General features: G+C 46.0%; 1 protein-coding gene across 1 annotated transcript in view; it reads left to right on the forward strand.

The window, feature by feature from the left end:
* Positions 1-15,322: 15,322 nt before the first annotated feature.
* NCF1 (neutrophil cytosolic factor 1) overlaps positions 15,323-18,402 on the forward strand; it is a 33,275-nt gene continuing 30,195 nt past the window's right edge. The window contains exons 1-3 of the mRNA XM_075013789.1: positions 15,323-15,437; positions 16,700-16,780; positions 17,136-17,211. Of these exons, the coding sequence (XP_074869890.1) occupies positions 15,366-15,437; positions 16,700-16,780; positions 17,136-17,211 (229 nt within the window). The 5' untranslated portion in view covers positions 15,323-15,365. The remainder of the gene's footprint in view (positions 15,438-16,699; positions 16,781-17,135; positions 17,212-18,402) is intronic.

Consider the following 18,402-nt stretch of genomic DNA (forward strand, 5'->3'; position numbering starts at 1 on the left):
GTTTTTTAAATGGTGAGTTCTTGGTGTAGAACCAGCTGGTCCCAATGAAATAAATGGGAGTTCTGTCATTGTCTTTGGTGGGAGCAGAGTTAGATTCATGCTTACCCCTTTGAAAGGACCACTTTACATTTCTAATTCTTGTAGTTTCAAAGAAAATCTTCCAGATATGAATCAAATTGAGAGTGATAGAGACTCTGCCTTCCGGAGTCTGTAGATGGACTAAAAGTGTTCAGTTAATGCACCTCAACATAATTGTTTTAAAATTAGGAGAGTGTCCATTTGTGTGACAACTGTTGCTAGAGGATTGTTAGACTGGAGAGCTTGTTTTAGGACTTTGAGTCAACTCTAATTCTGCCCTAAGAAGGAAAAAAGTGATGAAGCGTTTCTGAATGTCTCAGTTGCCTCCTATGTGCCAAAAATCTAAACTGCCCTCTGTACAGCCTCTAAGCCATCCACTGTCTCTCAGCACTGCATTTATGTATTGCTAACAAGGGAATTTACCCTGCGTAGCTCAGGTCCTCGTTGTGGGGGTGTGCACTCAAAAATCAAGACTGGTGGTGCGCGTACCCAGGCTGTTCACAGCAGCAAAAGTGGCACTGCTTCAGCAGCGGCTGCACCCTGGGTTGCCTGGGCCCAAGCTGCCCAACTGGCTGCTTCTCCTGAGAGGGTGGAGGGTTTTGGGGGGGAGGGTGGGCACAGAGCTGCACGGCGTGGTCCCAGTGGTTCCTCCTGGGAAGAAAGGGGGTAGTGAGGAGGGCTCCACTGTCCAGGTCCTGCCCACATCTCCTCCCTGGCAGGGGGACAGTGCATTCCAGGAAGCAACATGAGTCCAGATACAGATGTCAGCGATAATAGAGCAGAATGACTATGAGCAAGACACTGGCCAGAATGTGGCTCACTACAACAAACTGAGCTAATTCCCAGTGCAACTAGCCTAAGGCGCCACACCCATGAATGCTCAAACCATGACAGACAACTCACAGCAGTGCTGTGTAAAAGTCTACAACACACCAATTTAGTCTTCAGCACGACTGTTAGAATTTACAGGATCACTTTGGGTGTCTTGTATAGGTGTGAGTCATATGTGCAAGAAAAATCACACTGACCAAGCAATTGAATGAATTTGTACTTTCCAGCTATTTAATATATGTTAAATAAAGCAGCAATGGGGTTAAATTGCATTAAGAGAAGTTTAGGTTGGACATTAGGAAAAATTTTCTGTCAGGGTGGTTAAGCTCTGGAATTCCCTAGGGTGATTGTAAATATCTCCAATGATGGACATGCTGAGAACAGGTTGGGTAAATATCTAAAGTGGATGATATAGACGATGCTGGGTCCTGTCATGAGTGCAGGGGACTGGACTTGATTACTTCATGAAATCTCTTCCTGTTGTAGAATTCTATGATCTAAAATCCATTATGTATACTGTTATAATAGGTCAGCATCTGACAAGCGTGGTAGCAAGTGTGGAAAATTGATCATTTTGAAAAGAGAGATGTCTCTTTTTAGGTCTATGGGGAGATCATGCTCTAAAATGTTTTTCTGCTCCTAAAAATTGGTGATTACTATTACCAGAATCCTGAACATTTTTCAAAGTGGAGAAATAGTGAACAGTCTGAGTGCCACACTTTTTAACAGTTCTGTATACATTATGGAACTTTTAAAGGTATTTGTCTTTTTCTCAGGATAGTCCTCTTCTCCTAAAGAATCTTATTACTGATAATCTAGCAATTTGAATTTCTAGATTGAGAGTTAACCTTTAAAACACTTGCATTTAATGGATTTTATATGATGTCATGCTTAGGCACTGTGGCTACGTCTACACTTAAGAAAAACTTTGAATGGCCTTGCTAATGGCCAAATCGAAGAATGCTCATGAGGCACTGAAATGAATATTCAACACCTCATTAGCATGCCACCAGCCACAACACTTCAAAAGTGCTGCATTTCACTCGTGCACGGCTCGCCTACACGGGGCCCTTTTCAAAGGGGCCTGCAAACACCAAAATCCCCTATTCCTATCAGCTGATAGGAATAAGGGGATTTTGATGACTCCCACACTCAGCTGATAGGAATAAGGGGATTTTGATGACTCCCACACTCAGCTGATAGGAATACGGGGATTTTCGCATTTGCAGGGTCCTTTCGAAAAGGACCCTGTGTAGACGAGCTGTGCGCAAGCGAAAAGCGGCACTTTTAAAGTGCTGTGGCTGATGGCATGCTAATGAGGGGCTGAATATTCATGTCAGTGCCTCATTAGTATTCTTCAGTTTGGCCATTAGCATGTACACATGGCCTAGGTGTTAGTTAATGCTTATTTTTCCCTCTGAATCATCATCTCCCTTAAACTTGCTCTACTCACGTATATATAGCTTCCTATTTTTGAAACTTAAACTAACTACTGATCGTGCTCCGGAGAAGCAAATGAAATAGTGACAGTATGTTTCATGTCGCATTATAGAAGCATCTTACCTTCGGTTAGAGCCACAAGTCTAGTTCATCTCTTGCACCATGTCAGAAGTATGGTGAAACAGGAAGTTACTCCCAGTCATACAGAGACTTTCTGTAATTGTTTTAATTTTGGCCCGCACTTAAGCAATTTATATGAGTAGCTTCCCAGCAGAAACCCGTGTTTTGGTTTGTAGTGTTCTGCACTAGTTTTTAGTACAATGAGAATGCCAGGTACTAGTAGGGTAGAAATCAATTACAGTGAAAATGAAGGAGAAAGTTAAAGTATTGCATATTTGTAAAACTGTGTGTTGCATGCTTTGGATTAAGGCCCCATCTTAAACATAACACTAAGAAACAGTTACCCACACATCTATATCATACAAGGCTAGATTACTCCAGTGTACTTCCTATAAGGATACCCTTGAAATTGAGCAGGAAATGCCAGCTGCAGTTGGTTTTGTGGCAACCAGATAATGTTTCCATTCTAGCTAGTTGTACAGAATGCAGCTACCTGCCTTCAATGGGGGCAGCCTGACATGCACCTACCTCTGCTTCAGTCTCTTGGCTCAGTATTGCAAATTCCCAGTGTTCAAAAATTATGAGCTAAACTCCATAAAATTGGCTGAAAGATCTAGGAATTACCTTAGGAGTTTGTCTTGTGTGTTTTGGAGTGTTTAGGGTTTGTGTTTCCAAGCTTTCGTCTTCACCAGAGAGGGCTGGAAGCTTTTTTTATAAATTGGAAATAGAGCTTCTGATCACTTGAGTGATTCAAGGAGTGGGGTCTGATCTGTAAACTGAGAGCATTGGCACTTCCTTATGTAAGATGACCTTCCTCATGCTACTCACCACCCTGGCAAGCTGAGACCCTCAGGGAGCTGCTTGACAAGAGCTCCCGAGGCCTTGGCTACTGGGAGTAAGAGGTTGAACCAATGCACCCGGGTAGCTGTAATGATGAGTTTATGCCAGTGCACATTTCTGTAATGCAGACAAGACCTGAGTGGCAACTCTCCCTTAGGGCATGGCTGTGTCTGTGGAAAGGACATGCTTTCCTTTTGGAATTAGCTTCCTTAACCCTTTTCTTCCATCCTCCCATATTTCTGTTTTGCACTTCGTGATGTACCAGGTAGGTTGTTCAATACATGATTCCAATGGACTCCTATCTGTTCTCATGATTTCAGTTCCCCCTTTAATCCAAAAAGGATACATTCACAACCACTGTCTCCCTGCTTTGTGATAAACCAGGCAGATTGTTTGGTGTATTCCTACAATGCAGGGCTGGGGGATGAGGGTTAAGATGATTCATGTTGATTCAAGGTGTTCTCTGTGCCCTCATTGTCTAGTTCTGCTCATCTCTGCTGCCAGGGCTGGGGCTTGGTCAGCCTGTCTTAGAACTTCATTTTGACGTGTGCTAGGGCCTAGCTGGGGAGACCTTGGTTTAGCTAACACAGCTACAGGTGATAACATGCTGGGGTGGTTACCTTCGTGTCTGTGCGTTGTTTTCTGTGCTTCACAGCACTCATGACGTTAAAAGCACCTCTAGTACAAGCAGAGGGGAGGGTGTCCCAGCATGGAAAAGGAGACAGCCGCTGGAGTGCCTTAAATTCTTGCCCTCGCTTAGAAGAGCACAGCTGCTGAGGGGTTTGCTTCCCTTCGGGGACTGGAGGCTTCCAAGGGTATATGGGCCAAGGTGTCAGGGTGTGATATCACCATGCCAGCATAGAATTGCCCCATAAATTGCGCAGTAGGGTCTAAAGGTTTGGGAATTCAATTATTCACAAGTGGTTGAGCAGCCACTTCCCCCTGAGGCCCTGGGTAGGATGGCTGGCAGCAGCCCCTTCCCATGGGATCCCAGACAGGCACCGTCAGCAGTCGCCACTTCCTGGGGCTCTGGGGCAGGCTGCAGTATTTGCAAAATTCAACATTCTCAACACAGAACCCTCACAAAGGTTCAGACCCTACTGCTATCCCCAGCAGGCTGTCTGGTAGCAAACACGAGCAAAGACTACCCCAGTAAAAACTCCCCCCACCCCCCCGGCTTTTGTCACTTTTCAGCTAGACTATATCAAGATTTGCAGCCGGCCAGTCCTCCCCGTGTTCTCCCTTAAACTGCTGCCAGATCAGGCACAATGAGCTCACCCATTGCCTGAGTGAGGGTGTAGTGAATTAAATGGCTATGGCTACTCTCACTGTCACAAGTTCCTGGGAAACGGATCATAGAGGATCATCTTCTTGTTTCCTGCAGCAGCTGTGGGCTATGTGCTCTTTGCTTCCTGCCTCAGCTTGTGGTTGGGGCGGAAAGAGGGTGGACGTGCCTCTTAACTCTTCTGCAATAGCTGAGTACCCAACAGCTCCTGTGTTGCAATCTCCCTCCACTTCCCAGGCTGCTTTGGACCCCGGTGAAAAGGCTGTGAATACCCAGGTGCTGGTCTGACTGACATATAAAGGTCTCAGGCTGCTCCCAGTCTTAGGACCCTTTTAGCTACCCGCTCCCGCTGGCACCTTTCACTGAGATCTCTACTCTGTCATTCCACTCAGCTCCCCACCTTCACCTTATTTGGGCACCAAGCCTGCTGTGGCCTTCGAATTCTTCCGCAAAGCAGAAATATTTTTTTTCAGCCTCAATTATAAAACCGTTAACTTAAATATCATCTCAGGGGTCTGGCTACAGCAGGGCTCTTGTGACTCCCATAGCTGTCCACTTAAAATTGGTCTGGACAAAGCACTGCTGTGTAGGTCACCTAGGGTTGTTCCCTGTGGCCCAAATACACACTTTCTCCCTCCCCACCCGTTAAATTATGATGATTCTGGAGTACAAGGTTCACTTGGGTTCACAACAGTGTTTTAAAAAGCTGGATAAATTCATGGAGGATAGGTTCATAAGTGGCGATCAGACAGGAGTTAGGAATTGTGTCCCTAGCCTCTGTCAGAAGCTGGGAATGGGTAACGGGAGGGATCACTGGATGATTACCTGTTCTGTTCACTCCTCTGGGACACCTGGCGTTGACCACTGTTGGAAGACAGGTTACTGGGTTGGATGGACTTTTGGTCTGGTCTAGTGTGGTTGTTCTTATGCATAGGGTCCATAACAAAGGTATTGAGAAGCTGCTGCTTACTTTGTCAGCAAGAGATGGGGCAACATATTTAAATGAGCCGTCAGAAAAATCATTAACACAAATGCCAGTAGAAAATTAAAGAATCTTCTGTAGGTGAAGAACAATCCACTGTTGCAGTTGTATAGAACCTCTGCAGCTCCCAGTGTAGCTGATGTGGTTGTGTAGGACACGAGTTAATGAAATATCACGTAAATGAAACCCCCAGATGCTTGCAGAGAGAAGAGAAAGGAAAGGGGAATTCTCACAGCAGCCAGCAGAAGTCATGGCCTGTGGCTTCAGGCATGTGAGTGCTGCATGTTCAGGGCAAGGTGTCTTGCAAGTCCCGTGACCAACCAGTGAGAGAGGACATTGGTGCTCTTCCCAAAGGGAAGGGAGGTTGTTTGCGGCGCTGGTTTGGGCTGAGGGAAGAGAGAGCCCTAGTCCATCCTAAAGATGCCAAACTCCTGCTTTCCTTCAGAGTAACCTCGCCTCCTTCCAGAGGGGAAAGCCTGAACATCCCAGCGTTGCCTCAGACAGCCTCCTGGGTGTGGTGAGAGATTGCAGTGGCAGTTTTGCTGACCCGTGGAAATGTTTCTAGATGGGCATCTGAAATCATTATGCGCCCCATGCCCTTGTGACCTCTGTAGGCCACGTAGATTTTAGAACCTGTAACATTGTTAATAAGGATCTCTGTATCTCTGTTTTCACATCCCTCCCACTTGGAAAGGTGGGCTGTGGTAGGACAGTGCCTCAGGCTATTCTTGGAGGGTGACAATGATGCTTGTTAATACTGAGGAACTGCCAATGCTAGCTGAAAATTGGGGGTTTTTTTTCCCCCCGCTCCTGCAAGCTGTTTTGAGGTCCAATATCCCGCAGTCCAGCAGGACTCAAAACAGCTGCTCTATCTCATCAACTTGAATTGTCTTCTCACACCCCTTTCCCAGGCCTGAGAACAATACCTAAGTGTGAGGATGACATGCAGGGTTATCCATGTGCTGGGGATCGGTCACACTGGGCTCAGATTGCCTGGAAGGCCCCTCTATCCAACAGAATTCTCCTGCTTTCATCAGTCCTTACTGGCACTGAGGGCCTCACAGAGCTTGGAGCTTAAAATAGGAAGAAGGGGCTTTTGAAGTCAGGGGGGTCCTTTGGAAAAGACTCTGTCTACACGGGCAGCGTATGTTCTGGAGGGGGCACTTTTGAATCATGCACAGCTGCCATTATGCTAATGATGCACTGCATATTCATGTCAGCGCCTCACTTGCATCTTCCGAACTCCCTCATTATTAACATGCCCCTTTCGAAAAGGAGGGGCCAGTGTAGACGCGGCCGAATCAGGTGTAAATCCAGCATGACTTCATTGGAGAGACCCCTGTTTGACACTTGTGTAACTGTAACTTGGGTGTTCAGCCTGCTCTGAAATCCTTTACCTTGGAGGTTTTCCCTCTTAACCAGCAAGGTCAGCTGGCAACAAACCCCGCTGCCAACTTTGTCCATATATTTATTCTGGGGGTACTATCACTGGACCTACCCACATTAGTTACAAGATCAAAGGCACATTCTCGTGCACTTCTAGCAACATTATATATGCCATTATGTGCCAACAATGCCCTGACGCTATGTATATTGGACAGACTGGGCAAAACCTTCTCCAAAGTATAAATGGACACAGGGCAGACATCAAGAAACTCAATACACATAAGCCAGTCAGTGAACTCTTCAGCGGAGTGGGCCATTCTGTTAAAAGACCTGAGAATTTGTGTCCTGGAACAAAAAGATTTTCACAATAGATTAGAGCGAGAGATTTGTGAGTTAGAGTACGTATTCAAATTTGACACATTAACGTGGTACGAACAGAGACATCAATTACCTCACGCATTATAAAGACTGCTTCCCTCCCTTTAATGCTTATATCAGACAGGACAATTAACATCCCCTCCACCCTTCACCCCCTTCCTTCAATCCCATTTGATTTGTCAGTTTTATTGCAATTTTTTTTTTGGTCCTATGTACTTAAATGTCAGTCTGTACTGGAAATTAAATTGATCTGAAGAAGTGGATCTCCCACAAAAGCTCATCACCCGATAAATCATTTTGTTCATCTTTAAGGTGCTACATTTCTTCTGCTTTGTTTTGTTAGCCTGCAAAAGGCATTTCACAGGCAGAGCGCAGTTTCCTTGAGCCCAGTAAAGCTATGGGGTACCGAGAAGCAGAACTCCATGTCTCTGACAGAACCATGCTGATTCTCAGTCTGTATTCCTGTAAGCACTACTAATTACTGGGCATAGCTCCTCCTGTTGGTGTGATGGTTTCTGAAGTGAGACCAGGATTGTTAGAAAACACCCTTTTTAGCTTTGACAGAGAGATGGCTGTGTTAGTCTGTATTCTATCAAATGGAAAAGCAGTCAAGCAGCATTTTAAAGAGTAACGAAATAATTTATTATATGATGAGCTTTTGTGGGACAGACCCACAGCTGGGATTCCTCTTTTCTACTGGGATTACCACGGTCAGGGCGTCCCCTCCTGGAGGCATCCAGGTCCTACCACATCCCCTCTCGGTTGGCTGCTTATCCTGGCTGAGGTTAATATTTTTTGTGTGTGTTACTGTGGGACTCAGCTGAGTCTCTAAAACAACTGACAAATTACCATACGCTGAGAGACATGCAGCTGCAAGCCTGGCCATGGGACAATAGGAGGTAGGTGCCAACCCATTCCCTTTTCACTCAAATTAATGCTCTCTCAAATCAGCTCCTTACTCACTTGCGTTAACTCTGGGAGAGGGGTATTCTGAGGTCCTGCATAGCCTATCATGCTTACCAGAACCTCTCTGTTATGGTAAACTTCCAATCTATTCCTGTAGACAGTAAGGGGTAAACTGTAGGACAGGGGTTGACAATCGAAAGAGCAAAAAGAGCCATTTTTTTTACTTGGTAAAAAACCACAATAATTCAAGAGCTGCAATGCATGGGAATACGAGATGGTCCTTAATAAATAATGTCAAACCATACTTCTTGTCATCCCTATTTTAAGAACAGTGAATGCACATATCCCACAATATGCTGCACGTGATGAAGCATGAACTATCCAACATTTTGAGATCACATTTCACTTGCTATTTAGATATGAGTTGCTCATTGTTTGGCTTTTAGATGCTCATCGAAATATCAGACATAACCAGGCGGGGTTTCTTTTACTTGTAATTGCAGCAGCAGGAGGCACAAAGTCTTTAAAAAGCCAATTGAGGCTCCAGAGCCGCAGGTTGTAGACCCATGCTGCAGACTTTTTGTACCTGGCAAATGTGGTCTCTCTTGCCCCTCAAAGGTTCCCTGAGTCCTGCATTTTATGCTTTTTTTTCCAACAGAGCCTAACACCAGAACCAAATCATCTGTATCAAAGGCTGTTTCACATGCCCTTGGTCATACTTTGCTTTATATACAGTTTGGCTTTTTTCAGGAGTTTGCTGTGCCAGCTCGACAATGGATTTTAGCTCTCTCCTGCTTTTGAATACAAATTCCATCACTGATTTCCTTTCTCAGGCAATGTTACCTTCCCATGAATCTGACCAAGTTTAGGGGATCCTTCCATGCAGGATGTTAAAATGAGGGGAGCCCTGTTGATTCCTGCGTACTTTTCTGTAAGCAACCACTAGTTAAAGTGGCAGCACATTGCAGTTCCATTGCTTTCCTGTCTGTGTATGCTATCGGTATGAATGTAGGTAGCATCCGTCTCTATCTTCCAGCCAACCTTGGTGTTTCTGCTGACAATGGGGCAGACCTTCTTTCTTTTACCCAACACCTGTTCCACAATTCAGACTACGTGGGACCTAGTAGCGGCTCTCAATATGTATGTTTCTCCATTTCTGGACAGCTTTGGGAACGGGCCCGTAATGACCACGGCAGCCCTGTGGAATGCTGCTCCATTTTGGGGCAATGGTTACAGTAGGATTTGCAGAGACCTACCCCATCTTTCCAACCTTGGTTCAAGTCCCAAGCCTGACAATATTCCTTTATGCCTAGGTTTATAATGGGCCAGTAAAAACTTCTCTGAAGCCTTTCAGTGTCCTCTCTATTGCCGGATAGCTAATGCAGGGCGGCCATGGGCTACCCATAGTAACACTGCTCCATGATTTGGTAATGTTGGTAGGGCTCCCCAGGGCCCTTGTTCTTTCCCTCTGAGACTTCCCTAAATATCCTGCCCTCTTCCCCATTGTCCTCTGCAGTGGGGCTGCAGCACGCTGCTTCCCTAGAGCTCTCTAGGGAAGTATCGGTGCCTGACCTGAACAAAGGCTCTTTGCAGGGCTGCTGCAAAGAAGGAAGCTGGTGCCCCCTCCCTGAGAATGTGTCCCTGCCCAGAAAAGGACTTACCCTGTCCCCTCCGTCTCTCTTCCTATGGTAGGCCAGGCAAAGTGCTTCTGTGGAACATACTTTTCCGTGGCACTTATTTAATCTCCTTTCCAGACAAAGAGTCTGCAGGGAGACCTGCCCAATTTCCCATGGTTGGTTCATAAATCACCCCTCCCACTCCAGTGCTACCTACGCTCAGGGTGCTGTGACCTCACAAGCTCTCATTAAGAGGAGTCTGATATTTTCCTCTGGGAGCACATCAGACTTCTCACCATCTCCCTTTTAGCCTGTGCAATCTGCACAGCCATGTCTCTGCATAAACAGTGTACCCCGTGAACAACCTGGGCAGCTTCAGTGAACATCTTGTCCACCTTCATAAAGTTTACTAGTTCCCCCATGCCCCGAACCACTGTGTCCTGAATTCACCATCACTGTGTTAACCTGGGCAAGATGGGACTTGAGCTTGAGGCAAGAACTCCTCTTGTGCTCAGTAGAGCCATGCTCAATGCATTTCCTTAGGCCTGTGTCCTGGGCCAGAGGTTTTACAGAATCGTAAATCACTAGAACTGGAAAGGATCTTCAGAGGTCACCAAGTCCAGTCCCCTACCCTCACGGCAGGACCAAGCACCATCTAGCCCTGATATATGTCTGTCTAACCTGCTCTTAAATATCGCCAATGATGGAGATTCCACAACCTCCCTAGGCAATTTATTCCGCTGTTTGACTATCCTGACAGTTAGGAAGTTTTTCCTAATATCCAACCTAAACCTCCCTTGGTGCATTTTTTAAGCCCATTGCTTCTTGTCCTATTCTCAGTGGCCAGGGAGAACAATTTTTCTCCCTCCTCCTTGTGACCCTCTTTTAGGTACTTGAAAAATGCTATCATGGCCTCTCTAAGTCTTCTCTTTTCTAAACTAAACAAGCCCAGTTCTTTCAGTCTTCCCTCATAGCTCATGTTCTCTAGAACTTTAATAATCCTTGTTGCTCTTCTCTGGACCTTCTCCAGATCTTTCTTGAAATGTAGTGGCCAGAACTGGACACAATACTCCAACAGAGTTTGTAACAGGCTTACTTGACACTTAGCTGTTTGAGGTATATTTGTCCTCACTTAGCTCCCTTCTTCCTCTAGCAGACAAATCTGGGCCTCTTCTTCCGTCGGGGAATTTCTTTCAATCCCCAATACAAATTGGCAGCCCATCCGCACTAGGGTATGTCTATATTAACCAGAAGATCAATCCAGTGAGGATCGACCTTCTGGGGTTTGATTTCACATGCCTAGTGGGGATGCACACAATTGAACTACCAGTGGTCGGCAGTTGACCCTTGTGCTCCTCGCTATTGCTATCATGATATTGCAAGGAGTAAGGGAGGTTGATGGTAGAGTTTCTCCCGTTGACCTCCCTCAGTGAGGACAGCCAGCTAAGTCAATCATAGATAGGTCAATTACAGCTATGCAATTGCTGTAGCTGGAATTGCTTATCTACAATCGACTTTAAGGTCTAGCATATACCTGGCCTACGACAGGATGCTTTAAAGGAATGTCCCTGGGCAAATAAATCAACCAGTTTCCCCTCCTGCCCCTTTGCTCTTTGCCCACATTTTTCCTAGGAGGACATGGTTTAGGCCTACACTTCTCATGACTGACGTTATCACACTCTGCTGGGTCCCTGCGCTTTACATGGTCTGATTCTGGAGTAATATGGAACCCCAGCAGCACAGCTCGCTTTTAGTTAGTGTCACTCATTGCTGCTGCTGCTTCCTCTTCAGCGCCATTGCCACGGACGACCTGGAGATTACTGAAATTGTGGGCACCAGTGTAGACTTGTATTGGACCTGACTGATAGTAAGCATCTATAGAGGCTTCAGTCTTGACAAGATGGGCACAGCCTGTCCCAGTTGGGTGATTGCTGGGTGAGGGAGCAGATTACTGACAGGTTGGGGGATACCTTTCTGATGCGCCAGTGCGCTAGCTGTATTCTGCCTCCACCAGCCGCTTGTATGCTCATTCCGCCACTGTCCTCACCTCCATTTGTCACTAGTAGGCTGCTCCTCCACTCTTACATTCTGAGCTCTCCCAGCTGGAGGTCACATGCCTTGTTGTTTCCTACACAGTTGCCATCTGGCTAGCTCTGCTGGAGTGGTCATCTCCCGCAATGTTTCACAGCCATGGTCCAGCTCCCTGTTCTACAAAGAGACACAACTACCTGAGGGTTTCAGATCCTCTGACTTCCCCTCATAGAGAAACTGTATTTCACACACAAGCTTCCCCAGTGCTCATTGTCCATTGTGTCCAAGCACTCTAACAGGTTCATGTCCCCCTTTCCCTGCTCTGGTTCCCCTGCCCAATATCACAGCTGATTTTCCACCCTAGCACTTCAAGTGCAGGTACTGGAGGCTGACTACACAAATAAATCACTGCTAGACCCAGTCTCTGCAATTCACAGTCAGAAAAATTTTCCTAATCTCAGTTTTCCCTGAAATCGGTTTGTAGCTGCCACACCAAATGTACAAAATCCACTTTCCAGGAAATAAATCGTTTGGAATCCCTTCCCAGAGGGCAATCCCTAACCTTCTTTTCCCAAGAGTTGGAAACAAATAACAAGAGCTCCCCACAAAACAGTGCAGGGATCTGTGAGCTTTCTAGTAATGGCTGCAGCCAAGCATGTAGTTTTAAGCCCCTGAAGGACACAGCATCAACCAGTACTTGCCAAGAAAGAAAGAAAAAAACCACACTTTTATTATTAACACAAGACTATTTTTGCAAACACTGTAGATGGCTTAGTGTTAAAAAATCAAACAAATATGAATTAAAGCAAAAAAAAAAAAAAAAAACCAAACAGATTTTTGTTTGTTTGTAAGCAGTGAGGTGGCAAAGTTTGCAGATGATACCAAGCTGTTCAGGATAGTCAAAACCAAAGTAGATTGTGAAGAACTTCAAAAAGATCTCAGCAAACTGAGTGATTGGGCAGCAAAATGGCAAATGAAATTTAATGTGGGGAAGTGTAAGGTAATGCACGTTGGGGAAAAAAAATAACCCCAATTATACATATAATGTGATGGGGGCAAATTTAGATACAACAGATCAGGAAAGGGATCTTGGAATTATAGTGGATAGTTCTCTGAAAACATCCACGCAGTGTGCAGCGGCAGTCAGTAAAGCAAATAGGATGTTAGGAATTATTAAAAAAGGGATAGGAAATAAGACGAAGACTATCACACTTCCCCTATATAAAACTATGGTACGCCCACATCTTGAGTACTGCATGCAGATGTGGTCTCCTCACCTCAAAAAAGATATACTGGCGTTAGAAAAAGTTCAGAAAAGGGCAACTAAAATGATTAAGGGTTTGGAAAGGGTCCCATATGAGGAGAGGCTAGAGAGACTGGGACTTTTCAGTCTAGAAAAGAGGCGATTGAGGGGCGATAATGATAGAGGTATATAAAATCATGAACGGTGTGGAGAAATTGAATATTATTTACTTGTTCCCATAATATAAGAACTAGAGGACACCAAATGAAATTAATGGGTAGTAGGTTCAAAACTAATAAAAGAAAATTTTTCTTCACACAGCGCACAGTCAACCTGTGGAACTCCTTGCCGGAGGAGGCTGTGAAGGCCAGCACTCTAACAGAGTTTAAAACAGAGCTTGATAAATTTTTGGAGGTTAGGTCCATAAATGGCTGTTAGTCAAGGATAAAGTATGGTGCCCCCAGTCTTTAGTCAAAGGCTGGAGACAGATGGCAGGAGACAAATCACTTGATCGTTGTCTTCGGTTCACCTCCTCTGGGGCACCTGGCACTGGTCAGTGCCGGCAAACAGGATACTGGGCTGGATGGACCTTTGGTCTGACCCAGTATGGCCGTTCGTATGTTCTTATGTTCCCTGGGTCAGATTCTTGGTTACAGGAAAGAACAAAAGGAACAAATAACCAGCTCAGGAATAATTTCAGAACCTCTGAATCTTATGGTTCATTGCCACTTTCCCCCAAACCCTCTCCCTCAGAGGCAGGTTAGATTAACCCTTTCCTAGTTCTCTGGGTATGTTTAGGCTGTGCCTTGCAGCTCCCATTCATAACACCCTGAAATAAAGGAAAGAAAAAAAAATTATATCTTTTTCTGCACATTGATTCTATTAGGGTTTGTTACTGCAAATGTTTGGTGTGTTGGCTGATGTTAGCTGCAAGTCCTGCAATGACTGTGCCACCAAGATGTTTTGGGGTTCATCCAGACCACCAAGGGGTTCTGCCTTGATACTTTTGCCTTGTGTCTTAATATCATGCTGTGACTGATCAAAACGCTGACTTCCATAGCCAACGATCTCACCCTGGTTTCCTGGTTACCACAAGTAATCCCACTGGTCCTGTTGTCTTCTCTCCCTCCACCCCGATCTGTCTCTCTGAGTGAGTAACTACCAGACGCTGGGACTTCTCCCTTCTGGTTCAGCACCTCTTATCAGTCCCTGTGGGGCTGTTTGTGCTGCTCTCCCGTCCCCTGATTGCACAACAGAGCTGCTTATGGGGAGAAGAGACAAAAAGTTTATGTAATAAAAGATAAAATTCAAAGCTGAAATAGTGCTGAAAAGCAAACCCAAGTTATACAGAAAAAAACCCCCCACAAAGATGCAACCTCAGGCTTTATGCTGCTCAATTAGCTCAGTTCCCTTTTCCAATGCACTTCAATCTCCCTAATCTGGGTGTCTGTAACCGGGGAACGCTCATGGTTCAGACACCTGCTTGGCCCTCCCAGACCCTGCAACTCCACCCCAGCCTGCTCCTGCACCCCCCGCCCTCCCAGACCCCACGCCTCCTCTTCCACCCTGCTCCTGCTCCCTCCCTCCCAGACCCTGCAGCCCTACCCCAGCCTGCTCCTGCCCTCTACCTCTCTCCCAGAGCCTGCCTCTCTACCTCCGGCACGGCGATGCTGCATTGCACCCTGATTCCAATGGCAACCTTCTGCACATAGCCACCTCCCTACATGCATAACCCAAACCTGCACACAGATCTCCTAAGGACCATCATGTGCTCTCCCAAAAGCCCTCACTTGACATCTCTTTCCACAGAGTAACTCTGTACACTGCCTGTTCATTCTGTTGTTTATTTGAGGTTTGGGTCCCTCATTCCCCTCTTGTGGTGTCTGGACCCCGAGTCTCCCAGCATCTCCACCCTTCTCCCCAGGGCACCTGCAGGCTTTGGATGATGAGAAAGAAGGCAAGAGTGGAGCCCGGAGGGATTTAGTTCCTGGTCCTGAGATTGGAAGCAGGAAGCAGGCCATAATAAAACCAACAACTGGTGAAGTAATTAAGGGTGATGAACTCAGCGCAACTTCCCCTTTTCAGCGTGGCTACAATAAGTAGTCAGCTGCACAAGCAGAGACGGGCAAGAAGGCAGCAGCGAGCGTGCAGACAAACTGCTAGAAGCTGCTTCCTACCAACAGCCGAACTGCCATCTTCTAGAGCCAGTACCAGGGGCCGGCCTCAACCATGGGCGACACATACATCAGACACATTGAGCTACTGGGCTTTGAGAAAAGATTTTTTCCAAGCCAACATTATGTAAGTACTCGGCGACTACGTGGCAGAGCAGTGAACTGAAGGTGGGCGGGGGCGTTGCTTTAGAAGTAGTTCCCCTTGGCTTACTTTCACCTTCAATTTTAAATAAAACCTTGAAAGAGAAATTGGAAAAATAGTGATTTCGGGGAACGCTGCTGCTCTTCTGAGCTGACAGCAGGTGGATTGTAGGTCCTGAGGGTGCTGGATGAGAGAGGTTCAACCGGTATTGCCGCTTCTCAACCGCCCTTCTGCTGAACTGCCAAAGAGTTATATTTTTTCCTAAGCAGGGGTTCTTCTAGGAAAGAGATATGAAAGAAAATAGGATATAAGCCTCATGGATCAGTGTGGAGTGTGGGCCATTCCATTAAAGGGGGCATCATGAAAGAAAAAATGTTGGTGGTTTGCATGGAGTGGTGGGGTCTGCTTGGCACCTCCCAAAACAGATTCTGTTTTCTGAGTTAGAGAGAGGACAGAGGAGCGTTGGGGGACAGCAGAAGTGATATAAGGATGTGCTGAAGGCACTTGTGAAAAAGTGCTGCGTCAATGTTGACACTAGTGAGAACCTTGTCCAAGACCACCGCAAGTGGAGAACGGTAATCCACGAGGGGTGGCACAATTTGAGAGGCCCCACTGCAGTGCAAACAAGAGGTGGAGAAGAAGAAAAGAGCGGCAAAAATTGCCCCTCTCGCCTCCAACAGCTACCAACGCCTGCCCCTTCTGTGATAAGACCTGCGGCTCCAGAATGGGACTGATCATCCATCAATGGAGTCACAAGTAGGAGGGTGATATGAAGACATCCTACTCATTATTGAGTGACCATCAAGAGAGAGCTAGAACATACTGACCCACGTATGCTTGCTGAGTTTTCTGTAAATAACGAATAATGGGGATCTTCAACAGACATTGGTTTCAAAATAGATAGTAGACAGACATACCGAGGTTGTGAGTGTGTGTGTGTCTGCTCGGCGAGGGTTACCATATTTGAACGTTCAAAGAAGAGGGTATCCCTGAGAGGGAGTGTATCCGCATCGGCATCTACCAACTCATGTTGTAGTAATGCGTTATAGTATATATAGTGAGTTGGTAGATACACCTATACTCCCTCACAGGGGTGTCCTGTTTTTTCAAAGTTCAAATGTGGTAAACCTACTATTTGGCATCTCTTGGACAATGGCTCATAGACAGTGATTGTCCTTCCATGCAGGTAAGAGCTGGTGTCCCCCAGAAAAAAATGCAGACTGTGATCTCTGTGTGTTGTTCATTAGGTTTACATGTTCCTCGTGAAATGGCAGGATCTGACCGAAAAACTTGTCTATCGAAAATTTACCGAGATATATGAATTTCACGTGAGTCAACCCTTCATTTGTTTTTGATTTCAGCTGAGTCTTGCTTGTGGGGTTGGGAGGACTGGAGGGGTTTACAAGGCAAAAACTGAGGCCATATTTTGTCTAGCTGGACATTTTAATGCTCACTGCCTGATTTGTTAGCACAATCAACCAGCTACCTGCCTAGATGTTATAAAATGGGCTTGCAAAATTGACATGTCTGTTGGATGAATAGCCAGAGGCCAAGGTAAGGCATTTGGAAAACCAGGCCTTGAGTCTTTTCTACCAATGTTCTCCATCTAAGAGCCAGGTGCAAGTTGGCCTGGCTGTGCGGCCTGGTCTGTGTGCCTTATAGCCCTTTCTCTTCTCATGATAGAAAGCCTTAAAGGAAATGTTTCCCATCGAATCTGGGGACATCAACATTGAGAACAGGATCATCCCTCACCTACCAGGTAAGCAAAGCTATAAAGCCACCCACCTTTCAAAGCCAGAGGCTGGACTGACAAGTAATATGGCTGCATATACACCAACATCGGCAATGCGTGGTGGGGTACAGAGGTGGCCACATGCCTCCCCCAGTGTCACACCCCTCCCATGCATTCACCTTCAATGCTGCACCCTGCCGGTTCCAATGTGAGCAGGGCCTCCTCCAGAGTTACACAGCCTGAGAGCAGCGAGGCATGGGCGGGAAAGAGGTGGGAGGTGGAGGGGCCCGGGCACCCTCTGTAAGCTCAGCGTCGGCCGCCTCTGCATACAGACACCATAGTCTTCAGTGGGGGTGGAACCCGAAACCCTTGGAAGTAGAGAGTATTTCCATTATGCACAAGTATAGATTGAACCTCCCTCGTCTGGCACACCTGACTGGTGCCAGATGAGAGGATTTGCCAGACCACAAGAAGACAGTATTTTCTAGCACATTACAACACTTCCACTGCTTACTGGGCTCTTAGAAGACATTTAGGGCTAAATTACAGCAAAACAACAGCACAGAACACAGAGAGCCAGGACTGGTGACTGGAAACAAACTTTGTGGGACCACAGGAAACTTGGCCCATGATCAGTGGTCATCTGGCTAACTCAAATCATGCTGGATTATGGGTGTTGCCAGATGAGAGAGGTCCAGACTAGAAAGGTTCAACCTGCAGCAGAGTGTTCCCGTACCACTCTCTGCTTGAGGGACACATGACCAAATGGATGCCCACCCACCACAGACTGCTTGGTCATTTCCTGCTTATTGTGTATTCCCTCAAGTGTAAGTGAGGAAAAGCAGGAGACAGCTGTGAAATATGCTGTTGCTTTTAGAAAAAATGAGAGGTCCTGTGGTATCTTGCAGCCTAACCAATTTATTTGGGCATCAGCTTTTGTGAGTCTTTACCACTTCCTCAGATTCATGCTTGTAGACGGAGTAAGTTTAGCAGACTTGGTAAGCACTGTTAAGTGAACTCATGCTTTTTTTGTTTTTTAAACTGTAATTCTTAAATTATTGTAAATAAAATTGTTTTGGATCATAAATCAGAACCACGTATACTTCAAATACTGGCAGTTGGAGGCAATGTTCCCTATAATCTTTTCCAGCCCTATGTGGGTATTTTCCATCAATGTGTGGAATAAATTTTATGTGCACTGAGGCATGCTCACATGTG

The sequence above is a fragment of the Carettochelys insculpta genome, chromosome 19, assembly GCF_033958435.1.
Source record: "Carettochelys insculpta isolate YL-2023 chromosome 19, ASM3395843v1, whole genome shotgun sequence".
NCBI lineage: Eukaryota > Metazoa > Chordata > Testudines > Carettochelyidae > Carettochelys > Carettochelys insculpta.